Consider the following 21,176-nt stretch of genomic DNA (forward strand, 5'->3'; position numbering starts at 1 on the left):
GTCACTGTGTATGGACTCCAGGCTCCTGAGGGTTCCCGGGCACTTGGATGTCTGTCCTCCTTGCTGCCCTTGTACTAGTTAGTAATGGTGTTTTCTCCAAGTGGCGTGCTGAGCTGCTTGAGGACTTCACCCTGAGACTGGTCTCTTCCCCTCTCTCAGGTTAACTGAAAACATGAGAAGACTGAGTAAGTACTGTGGGGCTTGGCATGGGGGAGGGGAGGGGGAGAAGGAAAGGAGGGGAGAGGAGGAGAGGGGCAGGGGTAGGAGAGGAAGGGGAAGGGAGGAGAAGGAAAAGAAAGGGAAGGAAGGGGGAGGAGGAGAGGGGAGAGGGGGAGGAGAAGAGGGGAAAGAGGAGAGAGGGAGGAGGAGGAGAAGGGGAGGGGGAGAAGAAGAGGGGGGAGATGAGGCAGGGATAAAGGAGAGGGGGAAAGGGGAGGGGAGAGGGGGGAAGGGGAGGGGAAGAGGCAGCCTCTGTGATTGTGAGCTGAATAGAACTCTCCAGAAAAAGCATTTAAGGGCAACTCTACCCTCCACCTCCCTTAGTCCCCCTCAATCCCCCCCATCCTCCCTGAGACAAAAGCCTGTGGTAGAAGTGCCTGGAACACACCACCTTCAGGGCCAACGGAGTGTTGAGCCTGCTCTGGGTAACTCAGAATTTGGAGCAATGGTTCTCAAGTTTCCTGCTGCTGCGACCCTTTAATATAGTTCCTCATGTCATGGCGACCGACCCCCCAACCATAAGGTTATTTTTGTTGCTACTTCATAACTGTAACTTTTACTACTGTTGTGAATCATAATGTAAGTATCTGTGCTTTCAGATGGTCTTAAGTGACCCCTGTGAAAGGATCATTTGACCCCACCCCAAAGCGGTTCCGACCACAGGCTGAGAAACACTAATTCAGGATGAAATACGGCTGTGTCCTCTGATAGTCCTTAAGCCCCTCAGAGTACAAATGGCGGCTGTTCTCACTGTTTCTTCCCTTCCTCATCTCCTGCTACTTGTGGCTGTGCTGGGGGCAGGTTCCCTGTGAGGACCATAGTCAGTGGTCAGGAGGGACGCTGGCAGTAGAGGCCCTCAGTGGGTTGGGTCTTGCACCCACTGCAACCAGTGACCCAGTTTTGCTTCTGCCTTGGAGGCCCACGTGACCCTGCTTGCATGCTACAGGGCAGGCCAGTGCTGACTGTTGCCGTCTGTTCTGTCCCCAGAGCGTGGTGCCAAGCCTGTCACTAACTTCGTGAAGAACCTGTCTGCCTTATCTGACTGGTACTCCATCTACACCTCTGCCATTGCCTTCACAGTGAGTATTCTCCCAGGCTGGGTAGAGCCAGCAGGATGTCTGGACCAGTCTTCCCAAGAGGCCCCTGGAAGGCAGCCCCCAGGTTGCCTAAACATGTTCGGTTTCAGTCCCTCCGTCAGCATTATGGGTGTGTGCAGTGGTGAGCCTCCTCATCAGCTAGGAGAACCCAGGCATGGGAGTCACACTGGAGTAAAGCAAGACCTCTTCAATTTCCCCCACCCCTTCCTTTTCTGATCCCTACTCATCCAGAACAGCATCCCTGTCCACCACCTGCCTGTGTGGACCTCTCTTTTAAACTGGAAGCATCCTTCCCAACTGCCCCATCCCACATGCCCTGGTTCCCTGGACATTTGTTGAGCTGGGATTGGTCTTCCTTGTTGTAGAGAGGAAGCAGGCAGGCCATACTGTGTACCAGAGCGCTCTGTTTGCACGTCCCTCACCTTCCGACACGTCCCTAACCACGCCGCTCACATTTCACCCTCAGGTATATATGAATGCTGTGTGGCATGGCTGGGCCATCCCCATGTTCCTGTTCCTAGCAATTCTGAGGTTGTCCCTCAATTACCTCATCGCCAGGTAGGTGACCTGCACTCTTGCGTGGCTACACTGCATGCATATGACTCTGCTGGGTCGCCTGCTTCCCCATACTGCTGTAACACAAGCTATGCCACATAGTTGTTTGTGAGTGGTCCTCTGAGAGGCTCTGGAGTCTTTAGGGGGCAGGCAGTGGCTAGCTTAGCTTCAGTACCACCCCAACTGCCTCCCTGGGGGGGGTCCCTGGGGTGCTGTGTGTTTGGCAGGCAGTTCTCCCCACCCCTGGGGTGAGTGGGCAACACTGCAGGGTGCTGCACCCCCATGAACATACTGATGCCTGTTGGTTATAAGAAGGAAACACTGAGCAGGCAACGTTAGAGTTCACAGTGTGAGCAGCACGCACACACATGTACACATGTGTGTGTACGCATGGGGGTGCTTCACTCAACCAAGGCTGAGGCCGTCCATTCCCTCTGTCACTGTGTCCTCACTGAACATCCCTTTCTGAAGAAGCCGTGTCCCCTGGGTCGGGCTTTACCTGTGATTGCTCCTAGGAGTGAGCATTAGTCTTCTGCCTTGGCTTGTGGCAGAGCCCTTGACTTCCGATTTCCTCTCAGCTCCTTGTCTGTGCCTGTCCCTGGAATTGATTTGAAAACAGTTTTTGTAAGAAACACTGAAATGCCTCTGAAGGAGTCTTAAGTCCCCATTAGTCCACAGCCCCTAATGACCATCAATCCACTAAGAGGCATTGCTGATGTAAATAAAACTTTATTAACAGACCAGTTGGTAGGCACGATGAGATCAAACAGGTAGTGTCGGGCTTCTCTGTACCCACAATGGTTGCCTTTGAATATGCGCTAGCAGAGGAGAAACTAGCGTGGGTAGCCGGTGAGATCTCAGAGCCCAGCAGCCTAGCTCCTAGGGTCCTCCTATGTGGCCATCCCTGAAAGAGCAGATGGCCATACTCTAACTGGTAACTCAGCTGGGAGCTCAGTGTCGTTCCCCCAAAGGTGACATTGTGGTGGCTTCTGTTTTCCAGGGGCTGGCGGATACAATGGAGCATCGTGCCAGAAGTGTCTGAAGCTGTGGTGAGTCCTGGGGTGGGGGCAATCTGTCCCTCTGTCAGAACTCATAACCTAGGGCCACACCGTGGGGAATCCAGATGAGTATCCTGCCTTGCCAGGGGGCCAGGCATGCCAGCCCCGAGCTCCAGGAGGATACCCACCCAGACACTCAACTGCATCAATCTTCGAGGCCTAGAAGCAGATTGCCTTATCCATGTGCCCTGGGTGACCTTTTCTGCCTGGGACTGATGTAGAGATAAGAAGGGAATTAGTATAGCCCCCATATAGCTTGTGGGTAGGGAGACAGTGATGCCAGACAAGTGGTCATGACTCTGTCCTGGACGCCAGAACTTCCCTGCCTGGCGTGGATATAACCCCTGCAAAAGGACCATTCGACTCCCAAAGGGGTCATGATGCAGCAGTTGAGAACCTCTAAAGTCTAAAGGGACTCTTGAGCCTGCTGCACTGAGGGAGGCCACAATGCCTGCAGGCATACCTGATATTTTTCGGGGTACCTAGGGACTGGGCAGTCTCCAAGAAGGAGAGCCAGTGTCTTGCTGAGCCTAGGACTGGGGAGGCCCTTAGGAGATTCTTTATATGTGTGTGTGTGTGTGTGTGTGTGTGTGTGTACACTATAGCTGTCCTCAGACATCCCAAAAGAGGGCATCCGATCTCATTACGGATGGTTGTGAGCCACCATGTGGTTGCTGGGATTTGAACTCACAACGTTCTGAAGAGCAGTTGGTGCTCTTAACCGCTGAGCCATCTCTCCAGCCCAGGAGATTCTTACTGAAGCAATACTCATGCGAACTTAAATGGGCCTGTCCTCAGTTACCCTGCCTGTCAGGGAGTGAATGGGGGAGGTTTTGACAGGATATCCCACTGCAGTGAACTGGGAGGGTGAGCCAGGGCCTTCGTCCACCACTGTGTATGCTCACCCTATGGGGCCCCCCTGCACTGGGGCAGGGCAGCAAGCACAAGGATAGAGTCTACCCTTAGCCCAGCAGTTGCATTTGCACCCAGTCCTCTGGCTGTTTTGAACAGCAGTGACCCACAGATCCCTGGGGCTGGGAGTCTTCGTGCCGTGTTGTCAGTAATTTCTCTGAACTGTTAAATTCCAGTGGAAAATTCTCTCTCCCCTTTGACTGAAGGAACCTGCAAAGGAAGATCTGACCGTGTCTGAGAAGTTCCAGCTGGTGCTGGATGTCGCCCAGAAAGCACAGGTACCGGCTCTGAGCTTGCCCGGTACCCGGGAGGGAGGAATCCTAATCCAGAGGCCTTACACATCTGCTGTGGGCTGACCTGCCTCTTCTAGTCCATCTTTCTCACTCTGGTGAAGTGGCAGGGGACACGTGACTTCCTGATGAATCTCTGGCCTTTTACCACCAGGGCTGAGCACCCCAAGAATTCATGGCTGGTCATCCCCCAGAAAGTCAGAGCTCAAATTATCTGCCCTCTTCATCACATCCAGTGAGCTTAGCACAGTAGGACCACCAGGCTCTGGAGATCGTGGGCTGTGTATTTCCCTGGTGCCTTCTGGGTGTGTCTGCATGATTGACAGGTCCTGGAGCTTGTGGTCACTTCAGTTTCTTCTTCATGCAGAATCTCTTCGGCAAGATGGCTGACATTCTGGAAAAGATCAAGAAGTAAGTGGCTGCCCCTACAGCGAGGGTGGTGTGCACCGCCCCACCTGACCTCCATCTTCCTTCCAGCTTGTTCATGTGGGTGCAACCTGAGATCACGCAGAAGCTCTATGTCGCCCTGTGGGCCGCCTTTCTGGCTTCTTGCTTCTTCCCCTACCGTCTGGTGGGGCTCGCTGTTGGTAAGGAAAAAGAAAATGCCACTGTCCTGGGGAACGGTTAGCGGAAATGTCACACAAGATGGGGGGATGGGCGGGGTGCCCGCCCTTTGTCTGCATGGACGTGTCCCTGCTCTCTCTCCTCAGGCCTCTATGCTGGTATCAAGTTTTTCTTAATTGACTTCATCTTCAAACGCTGCCCAAGACTCCGAGCCAAGTACGACACTCCCTACATCATCTGGAGGAGCCTGCCCACTGACCCCCAGCTCAAGGAGCGTGCTGGTGCCACCGTGTCACGCAGGGTGAGCCCCTCCAAACCCCACCACCCTGAGGTGGGTGCAAGCAGAACTGTGAAGCTGATAGACCCTGACCTCTGGTTCTACATCTGCTCACTTGGAGCCTGGTGTTTTCCAGACCTTAGCAGCCTCTGAGATAGACAGTGGAAAGCACCGTGAGGTTTTCTCCTGTGACCACTCCACTTTATACCTCAGGGGCAGCCAGCCCTGTCAGTGTGTTCTCCTTAGGCAGGCGGGGTACCCAGGCCCAGCGGTGCTCTCAGGAATGTTTAAGAAGTTGCATTAGAGTCTCCTCCAGATGAGTGTTCTCTCAGGAGGGTCTGCCCCAGTGACTGGCTGCTTTTTGTAAGAATGAAATGCTGGGACCCAGGACAGCAGAAACTGTTGGGAAGCTGAGATCAGCCACAGGTCAAAGCAGCCAGGCCTGGAGAAGCACCGCTGGCTCTTTTCCAACAAGTGGAGGGTCCCCCAGGACACAGCTTGGCCTTTAGGGACAAATCGAGGCCCCATTTTAGCCCTGGATTGGCTGGGACAGGAACCTCCTAGGGCTCAAGACCACATATCATAAGCTAGGACATGGCTGATACATCCTGGTGGAGGCTACCCCACTTGGTCCCCTGTGTCCCACAGGCCTTGTGTGTCTGTGCTGAATTGTGTTCAGTTTATAAGTTCACATCACACGTACTCCATTTTCTTTTGTGACAGTCACATGTGTGCCTGTCATCTCCTTTCTGGCCAGCTGTCAGGGCATGACAAGGTACTGTGTCCATGTGGAAGCCCCCTCGGGCCTGCTGCAGGCTGATGCTATGACATTGCTGTGCTATGATTGATTTTCTAGACTTGTGTGACCAGTTGACTTCTGAAATGTCAATTTTAACTGCGCTAGTGCAAATCCCATGCTAGGCAGCTGTGTCCTTGTGTGTGCTGGAGCCTGGGCTTAGTTCCAGCACTGTGCACATCTCTGGGGGTGGGGGTGGGGAAGTGTCTTATCTAGCCCAGGTAGCAAGCGGAATATATCCAATGCAGGCCCACTGAAGAGGCCTGTGGGATCTACACCCTACATTTTTTTCAGAGGGGATAGAGCCCATCTGTCCATTTGCAGCTGGTTTAGGCAGGCAGGCAGGCCAGCGTGTCCCTGCATTAGCAGCAGGTCCAGCTGCCTCTTGCCAGAGCCTGACCAGGACTGTGTGCTGTTGGCAGCTGCAGACAGCCTCATCACGGAGCTACGTCTCCAGTGCTCCAGCTGGTCTGAGTAAGGACGAAGATGCTGGTCGCTTTCACAGCACCAAGAAGGGAAACTTCCACGAAATCTTTAACTTGACTGAAAACGAGCGCCCACTAGCAGGTAAGCATGCGATGAGTCCATGACCCAGCCAGTCATGGAGTAGAGGGAAGACTGGGGCAGGGTCTGAGCCCACACAGGAGGCATGACCTTACCCCCAGGATCTTCTGAAGGGACCTGTGAGGAAAAGGCCCAGACTTACTTCCCGGGAGAGGCCACATAGGAGTAGGGTCTTGGGTTGTTCCAGGAATCAGGAGGAGGTATGACATCACAGTCCCTGAACTGTTTTCAGCGTAGATTCAGATGGACTTCTCAAAGCAGGAATCCCCAGAGAGTAGGGCTCAGCCTTACCTGCCCACTTGCTGGGGATTCTCATATCATTAACTGCAGGATACAAACCTGACACTAACCCAGGTGTGCCCTGGCATTTTGGCTTGAGTGTGCAACCTGTCACAGATACCTCAAGACTGGGTTGTCCAGTCAGCCTTCTGGAAAGGTGTTCAGTAAGTGTCTGAGAGGCAGAGTCTCCTTCCTTGAGAGTCTCCTCCTGTGCTGCAGGCTTGGTGTGGGAAAAGCTTCCTGAGTCAGTATGGACTGCAGCTTAATTTGGTTATTGTCAGAGGAAAGCTCTCCCCACCCTCCGTGGACTCTGTGTGTATTCACAGTGCTGGGAAGGAACCCAGGGCTGACGTGTGCTGGAAGAGCACTGTGCCCCCATCAGTCACACTTGGACCTATTCTGCCAGTCCCTTGCGGATGTGGTTACATCTTTAACAAGTTGGTGCTGACAGGCCCCAGCCCAGGTCAAGGCCCAGGTATTTCCAGAGGAAGGAAATTCCAGGTCCGTTTTCTCCATCAGTGTGCGAGAATGGTTGGCGTTGCTGCCTCATTAACAGAGACCGGAAGATGCCCACGGACTACATCAGGAATGGGGTTCTGTACGTGACAGAGAAGTGAGTGATGTCACAGGCCCAAGCGTAACTGTCGGGGAGGGAGGAAGTGGGTGAAGGTCCTCCCCGGTTCCCAGACACACGCCCAGGTCCAGCAAGCAGGTTTTGCAGTGCTCAGACCCAACCTCTGTTCCACATTCTCTGGACTTCCGGGCTCTATTCCTGGGCCAGCCCCGCCCTCCCTTGGGTTGATGGATTCTCTCATTTGGGATGCTCATGTGGGTGGGGCTCATGGCTGTTCAGATAGACAAGGGTTAGAATCTCTCAGGAAGTAGACTTCATATAGGGATCTTTGAGGGTCCAGTCCGGGACATTTGCTGTCTGAGGCTAGGCTAAAGGTAGCTTTGGCCTTTCTCCACTCTGGGATTACAAAGCACCCTGTCCATGCTATGCCTCAGCACCCCGTGGGATCTGAGGGAGGGCTACAACAGGGGTAGGGTGTATAGATGGTCATTTCATGGGGCCCTTTACCATCCTGTCCCCTCCCTGCACCTACAGCAATAACCATAGCCCCAAGTCCCTTCCTGCTCACCCAGTCAAAGGAGTCTGCCCGGGAGAGCCTGGTGAGGCCTCAGGACAAGTCCCTGCTGCTCCTGCTAGCAATCTTCTGGGACAGAAAGGCCTAGATCTAGATATAGCACAGAGAAGTTCAGTTCCTTACAGGTGCAGAGTGTGGGGTCACCGTCCATCCATGGGGCTGTGGAGGCAGTCGGGGAGGGCCCCCACCCCGTGGCTGCCCCATGCCTCTGCATTTATCCCCACCCCCTTCCAGTTACCTGTGCTTCGAAAGCTCCAAATCTGGGTCATCAAAGAGGAACAAGGTGATCAAGTTGATGGACATCACAGACATCCAGAAGGTGGGTGCCCACGTACAGCCTGGGGGTCAGTAGGTCACAAAGATGGAGAGGATTCCCGGTACGAGCCCAGGGTTGGGGGAGGTGTGATCTAGAGACTTCTCCTTCTGAGATAGTTGAGCGCCTTGGGCCACAGTGCAGTCCCACTTCTCCCATGTCCCTGGGAGTCACCACCTGGCCTGGTCAGTATTATACACACAGAAAGGGGCAAGAGTGACATCTGCCTGACCTGCTGGACTCACCCCCCCCCCCCCTGCTTCTCGGATCTCATGTAATCCAGGCTAACCCTGAAGTCTTTTGTTTGTCTGTTTGCTTGTCTTGTTTTTTTGTTGTTGGTTTGTTTTTCTGTGTGCTGCTGGGAATCAAACCCAGGGCTTCATACATGTTAAGAAAGCTATCAGCTGAGCTACATCCCAGCCCTTGCTGTGTCTTGAAAGGAGAATCAGACCTTCCGCCTGGGTCTGAGACACCCCCAAGAAATGTTGGGGTCCTGCCACAGGCACTTACAGACATTTGTACACATGGAGTGAGGCTTTCCCCAGAGGGTTGGTATGTGGGATATGCGGTGTCTAGAGGGCTGGGGGGGGGGGTGGATCAGAGGACGAATGACTGCTGAGCTTAGGACCAACCAAGTAGCCTGGGCCCAAGCTGGCAAAAGTCAAGAATGGTCCTAGTATAAGACAGGGTCCTTCTGTTGCCTTCAGCCCATGGCTATCTAGTTACGTCCCCAGGTTCACAGTCAGGTAACCAGAAGGCATGCTGTCAGGCCACAGCCAGGATCATCCTAGCCTATCCTTAGGGATCAGTCATGCTGACCAGTGGTGGCCTTACACTGACTATCAGCCGTACCGGGGGGTGTGGGGTAGGGCACCACAAAATCAGAAGACACAGCCCTTTACCTCCTATGGCTGGGATGTCCTAGGCCTCTACGGGTCTTGGTGTCTGTGTGCCTGACCTGTAGGAGCGTGTCCTGTAGGAGGAGCATGTCCTGGACATGTGGGGGACTAGCTTCATCCTTGCCCTTAGGAGAAGCAGGTAATAGTGGTTGTACCTTTTCATTTCAGTACAAAGTCTTGTCTGTCCTCCCTGGCTCTGGGATGGGAATTGCTGTATCTACACCATCAACCCAGAAAGTAAGTACCTGGCAGATGACAGCCCCCTCCCCCGCCCCCGGCCCCTTCTCCTGGCCAGGGGACCTGAGTGAGCCTCTCTGGAATGTGGTTTCAGCTTGAGGGGAAGCTCCCTTCTCCCTCAACACAGGAACCTACTCCATGGAGTCAAGATCCAAGAAGCTTAGCTTGGGTGGGCGCCATACAGTTACAGGACAGACATGTTAATAAGGCCCAGAGAGAATGGATCCAGCAGATATTCAAGGAGAAAAGGCTTGGGCTAGAGTCTTCTGGGTGAGAGAGTATCTGGTCATTCGCCAGGCTATCTACTCCCTGCCAGGCTGGTACCCTGGTCTAACAGGGGCCACAGTAGCCCCAGCCTGGCTATGAAGCGCTCATCCCCCCACAATCCATTTCTTCTCCCCCAGCCGCTGGTGTTTGGCGCCATGGTGCACAGGGACGAAGCCTTTGAGACCATATTCAGCCAGTATGTGAAAATCACATCTGCAGCGGCCTCTGGCGGTGACAGCTAGTATTGACTCCCAGGCCTTGCTGGAATCCCTTCCAATTGGCTAGAGGAGCAGGCGTCCTCAGGATCTTCGGCAATAATTCTCCCGGGACCCTGGCTGGTTATATTGGCCCAGGTCCTGCAGACCAGAAGGGCTGGACCTCACACGGAATGGTGCCGGGCTGGCCCGTGCTGAGCGCGTGAAGCACCTTCATGGCCACCTGTGGACACAGGTGGGCAGAGGATCCTCTTAACCTGTTGGAAGAATGGCACACGAGACACTGGTCCTCAGGCCCTGCTAAGCACAGCTCCTCACTCTCCTTCCTGGCCTGGGTACAGACCTAGCCCTTGTCATCCTGAGAGGCTCCTTGGTCTTCTGATCCTTGTTCTCCAGAGGCTTTTTCCACTAAAGCCATAGCTGGGAATGGTTGTGGCCCCTTCCTGCAGGGGTGGTGAGACAGAGAGGAATGGTGGGGCGACCCCTCTCCAGTGAAGAAATGACCAGTCATCTCACCCAGCCCGCAGACCCTCCTTCCACGTTGGACCTACTGTGGGCACTTCGAGGCTGTGGGTAGGGCTTGGTGTTTTGGGGGTAACTTCCCCTCCAGTTTCAGTGTCTGGGTATTGAGCTATCATTCACCTGGCTGTCCTCGGCCCGACACTCTAGCCAAGAGGTCAGGCCAGCGGTGGGTGTCCGGCGAGGGCCCAGAATGGCATGTCGGCAAAAGCACACTTTTTAACACTTTGCTCTTTGGAGGGTTCGGGGAGCATTCTCCGCCCTGCTGTTAAGTAAGAGGCTGAGACTCCATGGTGGTCGTCTGACTGGCGTTTGGCCTTCAGGCTGCAGCCACTCTGAGTAACCGGATGGGTTCAAGGAGCTGTCCTGAGGGGCTGTGAGGGAGATAGAGGAGGGCCCTGTGCCACAGGAGACAGCTGTGGGCAGAGCCTAGAGGTCAGGGGCCCAAGCTGCTCTGTACCTCTGACAGCTAACAGTATTCTCTCTCACTGCACGCCCTGCAAGGATAAGGCAGATCCCACCCTACCCATACTCCCTGCCCCAGCAAAGGTAGAGACTTCATGGGTGTGCGATCTTGCAGGCCTGGGCCTCTGAAGGGGGCAACCACTATGCCACCTGTGGATTTCCCAGGTGGACCACTCTGGCTCCTTCAGCTTGTCCCAAGTCCTTCAGATGTCACTGAGATTGCTTTTTTGAAGAAACAGAAGATTATATTTTTTACAGAGAGCAAGCTGTCTTTCTTATTTTTGTACCATTTTTCAAATGTAATTTTTACCTTTGCTCCAACGCTCATTTGCCGGGGTGTGGGTGTGAGGCCCGGTGGCTTGGGCTCATGACACCTCATTCCCAGGGACTTCAGGCCACACACTGGGGGTGGGAAGGGCTTGCCTGGCAACCAGATCAAGCACACGTACCACTCCAGTGAGCGTCAAAGGCCGTATGGCTCCAGGCACATAGCTGAAGGATTCTGAACGGGGAGGCAGGACCCTCCACCCAGGGCTGTGGCTTGGGCCCCTGGAATATGCTCGTGCTTTAAGAGCGTGGCGTGAGCTAAGGAGCACCCCAACAAGCCAGAGGGGAGGCAACATGGCCTCTGATCTGTCTGTGGGGATGGCTTCATGGGTGATAGCCACACACGGTGGCTGACGCTTTATGGACCCTGGCAGTGCTGGGGTTGGTGAGTGTTACCACCTGGTGTGCCACAGAGAGGCCTTAAGCTGTGTAGGCTTTCGGGGTGGAACAAGTGGTTTAGTTTGAGTCTCTTTCTCTGGGAAAGAGAGATGAAGACTGACCATGGACCAGGGCAGTGGGTCAGGGAGGTGGCAGCAGCCCCAAGTTCCACCATTGGCCACCAGCAGGTCTTTGGGTGGAGCTCAGGGGCCAGAGCTGGGCCAGGGGCCTGTGCAGCTTCTAGGAATACTTAGAGAGACACTGGGGTTTGTACTGGATTGTGTGATCTGGGCAGGTGTTTAATTGCTCACTAATCACTGACCTAGAATGTTCAATTTTGTATGTGTGAAGCTTGAGTCCATTTTGGATCTGTACATAATTGTTACTGGTGTAACTTTTGTTCTACAAAAGGATCATATTCTATAAAGGATAGGGAAAAAAATCCTGTCACTTTTTTTTTTAAAAGAAAATCTTGTTTAGATACAAAGTCTTGTATAAATTATAATTTTTATTTAATAAACCTAAAATGCTCCGTGCTGAGTCTGGGGAGTTCTCTGTTCTTAGCAGACTGTGTAGATGTTGGTCGGGAGAGCAGCAGGATAGCTAGCTCCCGGGCCTACACCACACCAGGCTTACACCACTAGTGCCATTGGGTTCAGCACAAAACTGTCTGCGAGAATGAAGGCTTGGGTCTGAAGAGAGATGGGGAGTGGGTGCTGATTGCCCCCTGACTGTGCCCCTTGGTGTGAGGGAGACTGGGAGCAGGAGGTAATCCCTGAGTCCCAGAAGACAGGCAGGAGAAGTGGCTGGCCCTGGGTGTGTGAGGGGGAGTCTGGACCAGGCAATGCCTTGGCTCTGTTGAGCTGTGGTCTCTGCCAGCCTGGGGTCCTGAGCAGAAGGGTCTCTGGCAAAGCTGTGACTTTATTCAGATACCGACTGTACTGGCTGGTTTTGTGTGTCAACTTGACATAGGCTGAAGTTATCACAGAGAAACTTCAGTTGGGGAAGTGCCTCCATGAGATCCAGCTGTGGGGCGTTTTCTCCATTAGTGATCAAGGAGGGAGGGCCCCTTGTGGGTGGTGCCATCCCTAGGCTGGTGCTCTTGGGTTCTATTAGAAAGCAAGTGAGCAAGCCAGGGGAAGCAACATCCCTCCATGGCCTCTGCATCAGCTCCTGCCTCCTGACCTGCTTGAGTTCCAGTCCTGACTTCCTTTGGTGATGAATAGCAGTGTGGAAGTGTAAGCTGAATAAACCCTTTCCTCCCCAACTTGCTTCTTGGTCATGATGTTTGTGCAGGAATAGAAACCCTGACTAAGATACCAACAGTGGATGCAGAGGGATACGATATCTATCTATAACAAGCATATACCACCTGTCCATCCATCTGTCCACCCCATCTGCTCATCCGCTCATACATACATACATACATACATACATCACACCCATCTACCCTTCCACCCATCCGTCCATAGCACACACAGGCTTTGGTGCTGTGACATAGCATAGTCAGAGTTCCCTAGGTACTTAGCAAATAGAATACTCTCCCAAGAGCACACACCGCCATGAAGTCCTAATCACTCCTCACTCACCCTCTCTGTGTCTCTGCAGCTGTCTTCCTGAGCCAGTGGCACGACCTCTCAGGTGTATAGCATCACCATGCCTAGTCCTGTGTGAGGCTCACATTTGGTTCCCTTAGGCCAGGCGGGGTGTCTGAGGGCACAGTGCATGCAGACCCCGATGTGAGCCACTGTGGCTGGCTCTGTAGAGACAGTGTTCATGCTCTACCCAGCAGAGCTGTACCAGGCAAGCGCAGCTGTATCAGTAAGAGACCAGTTGTGAAGAAACACCTGGCGTGTTTCCTTCTGGCCAGTGGCAGAGCCTACTAGCTAAATAATAATGCTGTGTGAGATGAACCCCAGGTGACACAGGGAGGGACTGCTCGCATGTTAAAATGGCAGCAGAGCAGCCCACAAGGGGCCTGGGGGAGGGGTGGACAAGTCAGGGAGAGCACCGTGAATATTTAGGGTGTCATTTAGTTTCTTAGCAAAGATTCATTAAACTGTGATTTCATCTTTTTTTTTTTTTTTAAATCTGTGTTCAAAAGAACTTGTACTTGGGAGGCAGAAGCAGGCGGATTTCTGAGTTCGAGGCCAGCCTGGTCTACAGAGTGAGTTCCAGGACAGCCAGGGCTACACAGAGAAACCCTGTCTTGAAAAAACAGAACAAAACAACAACAACAACAAAAAGAACTTGTAAAGGAGGGTTGAGGGAAAGCCATATTCTACCCAAAGTAGCTTTATTTTTTATTTTTTTATTTTTGTCTTCTCAAACATATCAGATCAAATATGCCATTTCCTAATCTTGAAGCCAGCAAGACCAGGAGGCATACTGGGCCATTCTTATCAGTGCTCCCAGTCAGTGCTCCCAGTCAGTGCTCCCAGCAGCTCCAGGAGATTGCATTGAGGAATGAAGCAGCCTCTGGGAAACCAGTGGCTCCCCTGTTCCTGCTGCTTAGTTTCCAGAAACAAGAATAAGTTACTGCATAAGACTGCTGCCTAATTAGTGTGCACCAGTGGGAGTTAAAACACGGACCGGATCCCCTAACACGGACCGGATCCCCTACAGGATCCTAAGTTGCCACTGTCTAACCTTTACCCCTGTTTTTTTTTTTTTTTTTTTTTTTTTTTTTTCTCCTAAAATACCTAAGACCCAGGGAGGTTGGGCTATTGCATCTAAAAAGCATCATGGAGACCTCTACTGGTTGGGAATATCGGGGTCCCCACCCCATCCTGCGTGTCAAGGGTCCTAAGTCTCTGACACTCACCATGCTCCACGATAGCGCCAAGTTTTGAGATTCCGGACATGGCTTGCACTGCTAAGCACCGTCAAAGCACCTTCTGTCTGCATCTCTCCTCCAGAACTGGCAGTGGCAGGGGGTGGACCAGGGCATGGGTATCATGTGGCAAGGCCAGTGAAGACCTGAATCCTCGGAGGAGAGTGCAGTTCCTGAGATCCAGGGGGCACCCACAGCTGCCTCGGCCCCAGTCCCCTCTAGAATGACAGGGGTGAGGGGGCACATTGAGGTGGCCAACTGAGCATCTGCCCCGACACTGCTCCAGGGCTGCCTACCTACTCACAGAGCTGCTAGTCTGGTACCTTTGGGCTCTGCCCATCCAGGGACAGATCTGGATAGAAATTGCTAGGTGCATTTATTCTTTCTAGTGAGCTTTCTACTCAACAATCATTAAATAGCACCACCACACAGTTGCCTTTAAAGTGGTCCCTAAACATAGCCGCTTCCTTTATAGCTGCTCTTTTGTCTGGATGGGACTGAGTACTAAACAGGATTTCGTGTACGCCTCAAAACAGAGGTCAGTGAAAGAGCACCTAGAAAGCGGTGCAGCCCGCAGAACTCCGCACAGCTAAGCAAGTAACAGGACCCGCAAGAGACGCATGCTTTTCCCAAAGCAGAACCTAAAACCTACTCTTGTAACAGTCAGTGCCCTTCCCCATTTGCAAGTCAAGTTTAAGCTGCGTGGTCTTGAATTTCACATAAAACCCTTTTTACACACATTTCAGATGCGTCTGTCTGTAGACACAGCACAGGCCATAATGTGTGGCTGAGAAGCCCCTGGGTCAGGAATGCCTTCAGAGGAAAACTGGTCATGAGCCCAGGGCTTCAGCCAGGGCATCTAGCGCCCCTTGTGGAGACAGCAAATAGCCAAGACGTGGATTATATTGAACATAGGATGAGATGGACGCGGAGGAAGCTGTGAATAAGTACATGGGACACAATCCATGGTGCAGGAAGAATGGATGTGGACCCAGGAATAAGGCTTGCACCAGGGTTCCTGGGGGTGGGGTGACCTGAGATCATCCACCATCCCGCTGGTAACAGTCGGGTTGAGGGTGGTATCGAACTCACAAAGTACCCTCTGTGTGTGCCAGTTACCCTCTATCCCTGCCACCTTCTATCTCCCTCAAAACCCAGCTATGAAAGTGCTTTGATTCCAAATACAGCCTCCTCTTAGCCAGCGCTTCACAGACTGCCCTGGCCGGGGTGTGCAGGGTACCAGGGCTGACAGAGTGAAGCTTCCAAGTGGGCGCTTTGCTGGATTGTCTCACAAGATGCAGCTGTGATGGCAGCGGATGTGGGGATCCTGAGGATGAGACGTCACCCTGGGTGTCTTCTCGCAGTGACATGGCCCCCCGATCTGCAGGTGTAGCTGTGCGGAGGACCTCGCTGAGTTACAGTTGTGGTGTGCGGCAGGGGCCACATAGCGACATCCTGATCATAAATGAAGGTGGATGTAAAGCGAAGGCAAAGACAGCAGTCTACCTTCCCAAACCTGGTCACGGACAACTCCAGAGAAAATCACCAAAGGAGTCGGGGTGACTGGGTTGTTACCCGTGTGTCCAGATGGTGTAACCTGATTCCTGGGACGTAGTCATGTTATAATGTCCCTAAAATTATTGCAGTGTAGCCCACTAAAGGGCCGTCTTGAAATCTGCATGGTCGGCATGGCTAAAAGCTAGGAAACCCATGCCCGGAACCAGCAAGCGCCGATTGCTGAGAACAGGTGAAGAGCGACACGGAAGTGCGCGTGCGCGGAGCCGAGGGTGCCAGGTATGGATACAGAATTGTTGACAAAGCTGTCTTTTCTAAAAACCAAGATTTACCTATCAAAAATAAATTTCTAAATTCAAATGGATATATCAACATAATTGGTCTGTCGAATTTTTCTTAAGGAATTTTCACACTCCCCAAGCTCAAGGCAGACGGCTCCTGGGCTTTGGGATTCTTGCTTAGGACTCTTCTTCGATTCCCCGAGCAAAGAGGCGCACCAGCTGGCAGTGGACCCTGCGGAGACAAACAGCGCCTTTAAACTCCACGCGTGTCCCGCCACTCACAGCTGACCTGAGCCCGCACCTCCCGGAATCTCACAGTTCTCCCGCGGTCTCCGAATGCGCCGCACAACCACATTAACAGTGTGTTGTTCTCAAAAGACGCCTTGCTTTATTCTTTTTGCAGGGAAAGACTTTTCCTTGTTCTGTTCTATTGGTTGGGGAACAAATGCCCTCCACCGGCAAGAGTGGGCAGGGGAAGCCTTCCTCCGGCCTACTCACTGCTTGGATACTGGGCACTCGAGGCCTAGTTAGCAAGTTCCGGGGTGACTCGTGTTAAGGCTCAGTACCAACCCTGTAAGCTTGGCTAAGAGTGTCTCTGAGCTCCCTTTGGTGACTGGGTGAAGTCACTCAGAGCCAGCCACCTGGCCCCAGGTTCTTGCACACGTCCTTATGGGCCACCGGAGGCTTCCGAGGCCCCTAAGGCTGTGTGGTGTGGCCTCTAGGGGCTCCTCCGAGGCTCCTATGTCCTCCTTCTTTACCTGACAGAACCAGTATGCCCTTCCTGATTCCTCTGACTCCTGCCTGGTGCCCCATATCCCAACCTTGAGCACCTATCACTGACCATAGGCTCTTGGGGCGTGGGGGGTGGAGGGGGATGCGGGGCGGGGTGGGGAGAGGAGTCCGGGACTTGGAAAGCATCTAGGAAGCCAGTCGCTTTTGCTTATTTTAACTAGAGAGGGGGACTAAGACTGACAGAGACCAAGGGCAGAATGGCAAGTATGGCGGAGAAAGAGAACAGAGCCGAGGAGTCTCAAAGCCCCAGGAACCTGTCTGCAACACACAGCGCCAGAGTCAGCACCTGCCCCATGCACACGTCAGACTACACAGCTTCCACACCTGGCATAAGGACACGGGGAAACAACGCCTCGTGCTTTCTGCCACAAACCCCGGTGAGCGGTCGAGATGTCTGTGAAGCACCCTTTGGTGGGGACAGACAGACATCTGGGCGGGTGGCGGGGGCCCCGCCCACTCACCTGACCTCGATGGCGGGGCTGTGCAGGATCTCCCCGTCACAGTTCCAGGAGCTTCTGGAGGCTGAGCATGCGCACGGCGGCTTGTCCTTGCGGATATGCCCAAACTTCTGCTTCTCTAGTTCCTTCAAGTCATTGTCCTCATCCTCCACGTGCTTTGATGTGAAGTGGAATTTCTTGACTCGATAAACTTCAACAAAAGTGAAGTCGAACTGTGGAGGCAAACATCGTGGGGCAGCGGTGAGTGTGTGAGGCAAGCGCCCCACCTCGGCTGCTTCAGCCAGCCAGGACTCGCGCCCCATTGAAGACGCATACAAGTGTCCCCAGGCCATCAGCCCTCCGTGTCTGACAACTTAGAGACCGGATGTGTACTGCCCTCCCAGGAGCTTCGAACAACTGCCGATACCTATGAATCTCAGGTCTGAGACCAGGGAGATGGCGCAGAGGTTACGTGCTCAGAACGCTTTGCAGAGGAATCAAGTTTGATTCCCAGAACCCACATCAGGCAGCTCAACAAGCAACTGCTTGTAACTTCAGTTCCAGGGGAATCCAACATGTTTGTTCTCTGTGAGCAATGGTACACACATGCACATACACACACACACACACACACACACACATACACACACACACGTTATCTTTAAAAATCCTCCACAGATATAAATACTTTAAAGAATCCTATGGTTCATTAGGGGTGATTTGTAGAATTCTGTATTTCTAAAAATTATTTTTAAGTGTGTGTGTTGGGGGGTGGGGTTTGCCTGCACATATATCTATCTGTACACCATGTGTGTGCCTGATGCCCGTGGAGGCCAGAAAAATGGCATTGGATCCCTTAAAACTGGAGTTATTGACACTTGAAAGCTAGTATGTGGGTGCTAGGAAACTGAATGTAGTTCTTCTGCAAGGACAACCAATGCTCTTAACGGCTGAGCCACCTCTCTGGCACCCAGACTCATATTTTAAAAATGAAAATTTACATGCAGGAACTGACAAGGAGCTTAAGGAGAGTGAAACACCCAAAGATTTCCCTCCCAAAGATTTAACTTCCCTGGAGTTAACAACAGATCCTACAAACCAGTACTGTGGTGGTGGTGGTGGGGGGGGGATTGCCCAAATGTAAATGACCTCGGTCGGTCAGGGCAAGAGTGCGCCTCACCTGGTCCTCCTGGTTCGTGTGCCGGATGAGGAATCTCAGGAAATTGAACCTGGAGCACTTCCGGATAAGGATGAGGTCAGAAGACCCATCTCCCAGGTGGGCAAATGGGGACAGGCCCCTGGGGCTCCGAGGGCAAGCACAGGACATGTTGGTGGCGTTGATGGCCAGGAACTTCCCACAGGCCACTTGCCACTCTTCTACTTCCTCTGCGGAGGAACAGCGGGTGGGCGCTAAGGTCGATGTGGCACAGAGGTCGCTGCCTGGCATGCAAGGGGTGCTGGCTGCTCCACCTCCCTCCCGCTGGGTGCACCTGCCTTTCACCCCGGCCTGACTGCACACCATGGGACCACTGCCCACTCGCCTCGGGACCCCCCTCCCAGCAGGCCTTTTTTTTTTTTTTAAGATTTATTGACTTATTTATTTATTTATTTTGGATTTGGGTTTCTCTGTGTAGCCCTGGCTGTCCTGGAGCTCACTCTGTAGACCAGGCTGGCCTCGAACTCAGAAATCTGCCTGCCTCTGCCTCCCAGAATGCTGGGATTACAGGCGTGCGCCACCACCGCCCAGCTGATTTATCGATTTATTATATGTAAGTACACTGTAGCTGTCTCAGACACTCCAGAAGAGGGCGTCAAATTGCACTACGGATGGTCGTGAGCCACCATGTGGTTGCTAGGATTTGAACTCAGGATCTTGGGAAGGGCAGTCAAGTGCTTCAGTGCGCTTAACTGCTGAACCATCTCTCCAGCCCACCCCTCCCCACAGCAGGTTTTATGGGGAGCAGGTTATTTCTCCTTCGGAGAGGAGTTTTGCAAGGGTGAGCAGCCCTATGCAGGGGGTGGTGGATCTGACCTACCATTTCTTTTTATATGGCTTATAGGCTAAAAATGGTTGCCACAGATTTTGGTTAGTCTAAAAAAAAAATTAAAAGAGCAATAGCTTGTAAAAAAAAAAAAATACTACACAAAATTCCAGTCTCAACAGCCCATGGACAACGCTATAGGCCCGGAGCACGCCCATTTATCCACACACTGTAGCTGTCATCCCTGCAGGGAAGGGGGTGTAACAAAGACCTTGTGGTGAATACAGCGGAAGGCACACGTTCAGCTAAGCCCTAGCAGGACATTTGCCAATCCATCTTTCATAGCAGCTGGAAAGGCAGCTGTGGTTCCAGCCAGCCTTGTGACGGTGATGGAACACCTTCCTACAAATATCAAGGCTCCCTAGCATCTCCTATGCTGAAATGACTCCAGGCTGCCTGGAGCCAGACAGGAAAATTGACACCGTACAACCAGAAAGAGAGGGGAGGTGGGTGGACGGTCACGCGCTTCGAGGCGCGTGCACAAGAGCACGCTCGCAATGATTACCTGCGTTCTCCAGGCCATACAGGGCTTTCTTCTGTTCTTCTTCCAGCTGTTGCTTGCTCTGCCTGCACACAAAGCACCTGAAAGACAGCATGCTCGCCTTGCCTCTAGTGCATGCACTGAGCGCCTTTAAAAAGCCAAGCTCCTGGTCTCGACACACAGAAAAGCATTTAAACTCCTTTCGGACAGTAAGAAGCTTGAGTTTCAAAGGCTCCACCGGAAATCGTTCTTTAGGGTACCACTCTCGAACTCTCGAGATTAGACCTAAACTCACCCCTATTAATCAGCAGTTTCCTTCTCCAGGGCTTGCAAACATCTCTAGGATAGGCGTGGCCACCCAGCTCAAGATGCACCCATGGTGGGTGAGAGTGCCTTTGTCTCAGGGAACAGACGTGATGAGCCTGTGCTCCGGTCAGTAACTCGGAGCTGAGCCACTGACTTGGTGCAGATTTCTTATCTGGGTGTGGGTGAGACTAGCCTCGTATTGGATCCACCCCTTGAGTCTGCACCTTGGGGAGAACATGGCTGCTGTGCACACCACCAGGATGGAGTCAACAGGTCAGCTCTTCTGGAAGCATCTATGAACTGGGAAGCTCTACACAACCCTATGAAACTCGGAGTCTTCCCCTCTACATCTGGAAGGTCCTTCTGCATCTACTGTCCTAACAGGGACAGTCTCCTAATCAGCCCTGCACAGGTCAAGTCATTTACAATGGAAACCCAAGCAGACATGCACCTGCTTACCCAGCCCGGCAGGGTTTCTTGTCCCGTGGAGATCCCACCGTGTGCTGTGCGGGGAGGAAGGACACTGTCCCTTCATAGTACTGATGAGAGAGAAAGGCCTTCAACCCTGGGACAGGAAAAGAGCAGATGAGAAAGAGCACCCATTTGTCACTGCCTGGTTGTGAGTGTCCTGATTTGCGCACTACCACCACCACTATCACCACTGTCAAAAGAGTAGAGGTCTGGAGAGCTGGCTCAGCACCTAAGAGCACTGGCCGCCCTTCCGTAGGACCCTAGTTCGATTCCCAGCACCCACATAGCAACTCACAACCACATGTAACTTCAGTTCCAGGGGCTCTGATGTCCCTCTTCTGACCTTCACAGACACTGGGCATGCATGCAGTTCTCAGACACAAAAAAATTAAATAATAATTTTTTTTTCAAGAAAAGAAAACTGGGAACTAACCAGCCTACAGGGGGCAGGAAGGCCCTTGCAGGTGACATTGTTATTTTATCAGAAGGAGGTATGGATTCTGCCGTCCTCACAGTGGCCCCAAGTACCATACCACCAAAAAACCACGGTGAGGGGGATGGTCGGGGCTTTGGCCACATAGTCAGGCTGCCACATATTTGACAGCAGTGCCCTTGTGTGAACTCGACAGCTTGGTGTTC

The 21,176-nt window shown here is 52.8% G+C and overlaps 2 protein-coding genes across 3 annotated transcripts in view; one reads left to right on the top strand and one right to left on the bottom strand.

Moving 5' to 3' along the window:
- Positions 1 to 11,919, top strand: part of Gramd4 (GRAM domain containing 4) — an 80,368-nt gene extending 68,449 nt beyond the window's left edge. For both annotated transcript variants that reach the window (XM_052161415.1, XM_052161416.1), the window contains exons 7-19: positions 160 to 185; positions 1,207 to 1,298; positions 1,783 to 1,874; positions 2,872 to 2,920; positions 4,048 to 4,119; positions 4,499 to 4,542; positions 4,609 to 4,718; positions 4,842 to 4,996; positions 6,191 to 6,335; positions 7,131 to 7,224; positions 7,994 to 8,078; positions 9,140 to 9,208; positions 9,613 to 11,919. In XM_052161415.1, the coding sequence (XP_052017375.1) occupies positions 160 to 185; positions 1,207 to 1,298; positions 1,783 to 1,874; positions 2,872 to 2,920; positions 4,048 to 4,119; positions 4,499 to 4,542; positions 4,609 to 4,718; positions 4,842 to 4,996; positions 6,191 to 6,335; positions 7,131 to 7,224; positions 7,994 to 8,078; positions 9,140 to 9,208; positions 9,613 to 9,717 (1,138 nt within the window). In that variant the 3' untranslated portion in view covers positions 9,718 to 11,919. The remainder of the gene's footprint in view (positions 1 to 159; positions 186 to 1,206; positions 1,299 to 1,782; positions 1,875 to 2,871; positions 2,921 to 4,047; positions 4,120 to 4,498; positions 4,543 to 4,608; positions 4,719 to 4,841; positions 4,997 to 6,190; positions 6,336 to 7,130; positions 7,225 to 7,993; positions 8,079 to 9,139; positions 9,209 to 9,612) is intronic.
- Positions 11,920 to 13,642: 1,723 nt separating this feature from the next.
- Positions 13,643 to 21,176, bottom strand: part of Cerk (ceramide kinase) — a 43,398-nt gene continuing 35,864 nt past the window's right edge. The window contains exons 9-13 of the mRNA XM_052161417.1: positions 20,526 to 20,631; positions 19,785 to 19,861; positions 18,418 to 18,623; positions 17,262 to 17,470; positions 13,643 to 16,240 (exon numbers count right to left, since the gene is read on the bottom strand). Coding sequence (XP_052017377.1) covers positions 16,186 to 16,240; positions 17,262 to 17,470; positions 18,418 to 18,623; positions 19,785 to 19,861; positions 20,526 to 20,631 — 653 coding nt within the window. The 3' untranslated portion in view covers positions 13,643 to 16,185. The remainder of the gene's footprint in view (positions 16,241 to 17,261; positions 17,471 to 18,417; positions 18,624 to 19,784; positions 19,862 to 20,525; positions 20,632 to 21,176) is intronic.

This window comes from Apodemus sylvaticus, chromosome 17 (assembly GCF_947179515.1).
Source record: "Apodemus sylvaticus chromosome 17, mApoSyl1.1, whole genome shotgun sequence".
NCBI lineage: Eukaryota > Metazoa > Chordata > Mammalia > Rodentia > Muridae > Apodemus > Apodemus sylvaticus.